The 6,302-nt window shown below is 33.7% G+C and overlaps 1 protein-coding gene across 1 annotated transcript; it reads left to right on the top strand.

Moving 5' to 3' along the window:
* The first annotated feature begins 2,903 nt into the window (after nucleotides 1-2,903).
* On the top strand, nucleotides 2,904-4,850 carry LOC141393452 (protein YIPF6). Its single transcript, XM_073966440.1, has 6 exons — nucleotides 2,904-3,065; nucleotides 3,128-3,247; nucleotides 3,954-4,032; nucleotides 4,098-4,263; nucleotides 4,327-4,484; nucleotides 4,549-4,850. The coding sequence occupies exons 1-6, from the start codon at nucleotides 3,048-3,050 to the stop codon at nucleotides 4,659-4,661; spliced, it is 654 nt and encodes a 217-aa protein (XP_073822541.1). The 5' UTR covers nucleotides 2,904-3,047; the 3' UTR covers nucleotides 4,662-4,850.
* The last annotated feature ends 1,452 nt before the right edge of the window (nucleotides 4,851-6,302 follow it).

Genomic DNA, 6,302 nt, shown 5'->3' with positions numbered 1-6,302 from the left:
GAGACACAAAAGTCTATGAGATCAGGTGATTTATTTAAATCTGTTGGCCAGTAGGTAGGCGAATTGGGAGAAATAGTTCTTAGGTTCAGGTCTTTTATTGCCCAGTAAAGTTGTCTACCTTTCGGTGTTGTAAGACGTGATCCCCAGTGTACATGCTTTGCGTTGTAATCTCCGCACGCTATGAATTTGTTTCCAAGAGTTTTGAAGAAGCTAATGTATTGATCTTTTTTAATATTATGCCTTGGTGGACTGTAGAGAGATGTCACTGTAAGAGGACCATGTATAGTTTGTACAATAATATTTGTTGCTTGAATTTCATCTGTGCAATAGTGTGTGCCTTGGTGATGTTTTATTGACTCCTTTATTAGTACCCCTGAGCCACCACGCGCCTTACCGGATGGGTGCATCACTTGGTAGAAATTATATTTTGGGATAGAAAAGTGGTGTTTTTCAGTAAAATGAGTTTCAGATATAAGAACTATATCAACTTTGTTGGATTGTAAGAAATTTGTTACTTCTAGAGTGTGTTGTGACAGGCCATTTGCATTCCAAAATATAATTTTTAGAGAATCCATTATTTAAATATATGAAAGTTTTGCATGACTTAAGGCCTGCGTACATAAGCTGCCTTGCCTGCTTACCTTGCTTACTTCTGATAAAAGAATAAAAAAGAAAAGGGCAACCCAGTTCGAAATTTCCTCGGCCTTCTTTATTCTTTTCATGGTATAATAAGAAAGGTATGACAGAGCTCACAGCTGATTACAATTTTTTTCATGAAGGTGACCGACTTCTGTCAAAGTATTTTTTATATTTTGAAAATTGTGAGCAAAACAAAATACATAATATATGTATGTATTGAAGTTTCAATGGAATTTTATTTTAACACAACATTAAATTAAAATTGTGGCAATGAAACGCCAAGAAAATGTGTGAAATACATCGAGTTGGTTGGAAGGTACAATTATAATTTCAGGCAACTAATAAAAGGATGTATAAATGTATAAAGAAATCTGCTGATGCCTAAAGTTTCTTTTTTGTTCTCATTGAATTGGTGGTTTCAAAAACCCATCAGCGTTTTGGATTCGGAAACAAAATAACTTGAATTAATATTTTTACTTGAAAACTGCGGTTTTAAATCTTCCTCCAAGAAAGAAAAGAGGATTTTTAAATGCCATATTGGAAACCTAGTAAAGGAACTTCTCAAGGCTGCTGCAAGTGTTTTTGCAAATGTATTTAACATGGTTTTTTTCTGACCACATCCATACGTACATATTTATTCATTTACACGTAATATAAAAATAAAAACATCAAAATTATAACAACTTTTGAATATGTATTGATCGACGATCTCATTTGCCACTATCTCTTATTATGCGTGCCGCGTCACGGTTTGATATAACTCAGAAAGAAGAAACATCTTGTGATATGCTTGTGGCATTTTGATTCAGGGAAAAAATAACGTTTCACTCCAGAATGAAATATTCAGTTACACTTCATGCATCTATGCATGAGAATTCGAAATCTCCTTATGGCAGACTGCTATATGGGACCTTTTTTCGTGTTTCTTCCTCCATGTCAATTTGTCTTGTTAGTTCTCTGCAATGAATGTATTGAAAACAGCATCATTTTGGGTAATTCCGCGTTAAAATAAGCTGTTAGCTGTAGCCAAGAAAACTCTTAACAACGCTTCTAACGCGATACTGAAAAGTTAAACTTACAATTAATTCAATTTCACACTTTTCAATGATTTTGAAAGTTGAAAACAAAAAAGAAAACAAAAATAAATAAAATAAGTTGATGTTTGTAAATGTGTATGTATAAATAATTTTGACAGAAAGCGGGCATAGCTTCAGGGTTGAGTTTTTACTGTTTTTCAGAACCTGTTCTACCTTATTATACCATGATTCTTTTATTTTTATAATGTCAAAAATGAAGCAGGAAAGCAAGGCAATCAGGCAGAGCAGCTTATGTACGCAGGCCTTTAAGGGCTCAGCACATACGGTCCGTTGAGTTCCGCGTTACAACAACCACATGAAAACTGCAAGAACAAACTTGGCTTAATTCATTTTTCAATACAAAACTCCTTAGGCCATAATCCAATTAATTAATTAAAAACTTTCATAAATAATGGCCTTCGTCCTAAAAAGACAATAATAAATAAAAAACTTGGCATCACTTACACATTTTTCATGTGGTTGTTGTATCCAACGCGCTACGCACAACGGACCTAATATGCCGCGGCCTTAAAGCAAACCCGTTCGTGGGAATTGATTTGGTTACGAAGTTTTTCGGCAAATCACACACACGCGACCCGAACGCAAAGTATGAGAGCAAATGTTTTGATTTTTTTACTTCAGTCTTGTACTGAATTTCATGCAAGCAGGTTGATGCCGCTTTATTTGTTTATTTTTGGGTACACAGAAAAGATTTTGCAGTTGTACAGCAAATATGTGGAGGGAAGAATTTGAAAATGATTTTTGTTTTGTATTAATATTTTTAATGACGCAGAATGCCTCGTCTGCAATGCAACAATAAAAAATGTATGTATGCTTAGAAAGTCTTAAAAAATCATTTTTATATACAATTTGTTTTTTCTCTCAAAAAAATTAACATATGAAGAGAAATACTTTTCAAATTATGAAGTTATTTATATTATTTTTAATTTAAGTCATACAAAGCGAACGCGCCAACAATATATTTTTCATTTCACACTCAATATGAAAATCATCACCCTGTTCTGTCAGTGTAATTTTACCCACACATAAACAATTTAAGCGCTCGCTCTTCTTGGTCGGCTATGCCTTTAAGCAATCAGATGTCACTTTTTGCCAACAAACTTTGAGAACCCTGTAGAGAGGTTCGTTTTTCGATCTGTAAAGCCCTGGAGATGTAGATTTTTCAGTCTATTGATCCCTGGAAAGTTTTAAAAAACAAACATCATCTGGTTGCTGTCGGTTGTCGTGTCAATTCTTCTTGATAAAATAAAAGAATATAAAAGATAAAATATTAACTCCTTCATAATTTGAATACTTAAACATTCCATAGACATGGATTCCAAATTAGATGTAAGTATCTGTGGTTCCCAATATTAAGACAGTTACTAAACTATTTCATTATCCAACTCTAGATGGATGACTATTCCAACGCTAGTCTGGAGGGTGATATGTCAATACCAGGAAGGCAAACTAATGCGCCAATAGGAGCCCCAGATTTTAATACACTGGATGAGCCCATTAAGGAAACAGTTGTAAGTAGTATAGAGCAGTATTGGTATAGAGCTGTTTTGTGACACAACCCCACCCGATTCATTGTGAGATGTTATGGTTGTCTCAATTACAATATGTTGCAAATGGTTAGAACCATGGCCTTAAGGCAGAAGGTCATGACTTGAGTCATGGCGAATACACCGTGACGTCTTAGTTACTGGTTGCCCCCGTGGGTGTTATTTTGAAAGAAAGACAAAACTCACGGGGAGTTTTCATTCAAAATAACCACCAATATGTTCGGCACCTTGTTACGTTCAGTGATACAAATTAGGCCTCATGTTGTCGAGCTAAAAGTAGATACCAGCTCGCTTCTACGACATTAGCGAATTCCAAGAGCATATGAGAATATATCAGAATAGGCAATTGAGATGCTCTCGAAATAGTGCACGTGTAGTACTTCAAAGTACCACATAGTAAAAGTTGAATGGTTAACTAATCAACCGAAGGGATGTCAAATTGCATGTTTGACTTTCGCTCTAACGAAGTCCCTGCCGGCTATGAATTGTAATCTTCGCGATAGTTGTATAAACGGAACGGAAAAAGCATTCTTAAAAATTAAAACTCTAAATTGTAAAATAATGTCTTTTTGGTATTTTGTATTTTGTTTTGTGAAATCAATTTAATGTACAAAGATCTCTGGGGTGTTGCTAAAATTACAATGCTAATTATTTTCCTTTTTCTTTACAGTTGCGTGATGTACGTGCAGTGGGTGTGAAATTCTATCACGTTCTGTATCCAAAAGAAAAATCAAGTCTCTTAAAGGATTGTAAGTAGTTTTTTAGACATTCATACCATTTATTAAATGATATTATTATAATGTACTTTCTTTAGGGGATTTATGGGGTCCTTTGGTTTTGTGTACATTCATGGCCACAATTCTACAAGGTTCATCTGCTGGAGACTATGATGGTGGTCCAGAATTTGCCCAAGTCTTTGTTATAGTGTGGATAGGAGCTGCAATTGTAACATTAAATTCTAAACTTTTAGGTGGTAATATGTAAGTATAATTTATATTAAATCCTATATGGGATATTATAACCTTTATTTCATTTTGTAACAGATCCTTCTTCCAATCTGTATGTGTTCTGGGCTATTGTCTAACACCCGTTGCCATATCACTTATAGTGTGTCGTATTATCTTACTTGCTACACAATCGCCTCTGTTATTCTTTTTACGTTTATTGACAACGACAGTAGGATTTCTATGGGCCACATATGGTAAGAATGTTGAGTAATTTATTGAAACATGATTTTAAACTGTAATCGCTTTTTGGAATTACAGCATCCTTCATTTTCCTGGGTGACAGTCAACCACCAAATCGCAAACCTTTGGCTGTTTATCCTATATTCCTTTTCTTCTTCATTATCTCCTGGTTGGTGATATCTCACAATTAAGGTTGGCGACTCATGTATTTTTAAGGGCCATTATATAGAATAAAGCAATAGCAATAATATTGGCATTTTTGTGTGAGTTTTTGTTTTTTTGTTAATTTAAATTGAATATTAATTTCGTTGTGCAAAAACAAAAAGTATTTTATATTTAACTTTCAATAAAAATAAATTAATGCCTTTTATTATGACAAATGTTGAGGAAGAGAAAAATTACCTTTTGCTCATCGCCTAGACAGTAACACGAAAAAGGAAGTAAATATTTCTTATCTTTCCACTTAATTGAAATAAGTGTAAACAAGTCTCTTATCTAAGTAAAGGCATACTAAGTAGACAAATTTTCTTCCGAAACATAGTATTTGCTACAATAATAATTAATTGTGTCGGAATGAAGATACGCTGAATTACAAGAGAGCAATATTAAACGTGTTCCAACCCAAAATTGAGTGAAGATGGTCTTCCAGGCAAAATGTACCGATATACTTTTGTACTTCTTTTTGTTCAAGTTATAGAAAACTCGTGCTCAATTTAACATTATGATATTATACAAGAACGAAGAATATAAGACTAAAGGCCTGGGTACATAAGCTGACTCGCCTGGTTGCCTTGCTTTCCTGATTCATTTCTGACATAACAAAAATAAAAGAATAAAGAAGGCCGATCAAATTTCGAACTGGTTGCCCTTTACTTTTTTATTCTTTTATCAGAAGCAAGCTTGAAAAACTGGAAAGCGTAGGAATGGGAAATTTTGATCCCATGGGAATGTGCAGAATAGGGCTGTTTATGTTTTGTCAGAAATGAAGCTGCCTTGCTTTCCTGCTTCATTTCTGACAAAACATAAACAGCCCTATTCTGCACATTCCCATGGGATCAAAATTTCCCATTCCCACGCTTTCCACATTCTCAACTACGTGGGAACAGCAAAAGATGGGAGAAGAAAATTCGAAATTAGTTACACCAAATTATTATAGCATAATTTTGGGGGCTGTAATTTTGTTTTGTAATACAAAATGCATATTTGCATTGAATTCACGGTTTTTGAATTAGATTAGCAAAAGCACAACTCAATTAAACAACCGTGCATTGATTTATAAATTTTTTAAGTGATTGGAGTCAAACAAACGATGTGTTGTGTTGTACTATAAGCACATTTTCCTCAGAATGTGCGAACTGGTGTAAGCATTTTACAGTGTTTTGTTTTTAATTATTAGGCAAACATAATGTTTGTGTATAAAGTAATAGGAACTTCTTAAGTTTGTAACGAATTTAAAAATTGTATGTTGATGTCCATTCGGAATAATTTTAGTTAGGGGTTTAACGAGTATATCGCTAGTTTTACTTATTCCTAATGATCGCTAGAAGTCGTATTTTGCATATTTTTAAAAAAAATTCAAAAAAATAAATTCGGATATTTTTCTCGATTATTACATATTTTTGAGTGTCGCCATAAATTTACGAAGAAAAATAAAATTTGTTTTTTGATCCATCGATTATGGATGGCAAACTCAACTGAAGTTGCGTTGCCAGAAGTGAAAATCACTCAAAAAACAAGTGAAACGACAGAAATTTTTGTCAAATTTATTCAATATCAGTGTTTTTTCGGCTATTAGTTAAATTGTAAAAAAGTATGAATTTCAATACAGAAAT

This window comes from Musca autumnalis, unplaced genomic scaffold (assembly GCF_047663935.1).
Source record: "Musca autumnalis isolate F117 unplaced genomic scaffold, ASM4766393v1 scaffold_2, whole genome shotgun sequence".
Taxonomy (NCBI): Eukaryota; Metazoa; Arthropoda; class Insecta; order Diptera; family Muscidae; genus Musca; species Musca autumnalis.
Note: the sequence above shows the minus strand (reverse complement) of the source record. Positions and strands in the feature narration are given on the sequence as shown.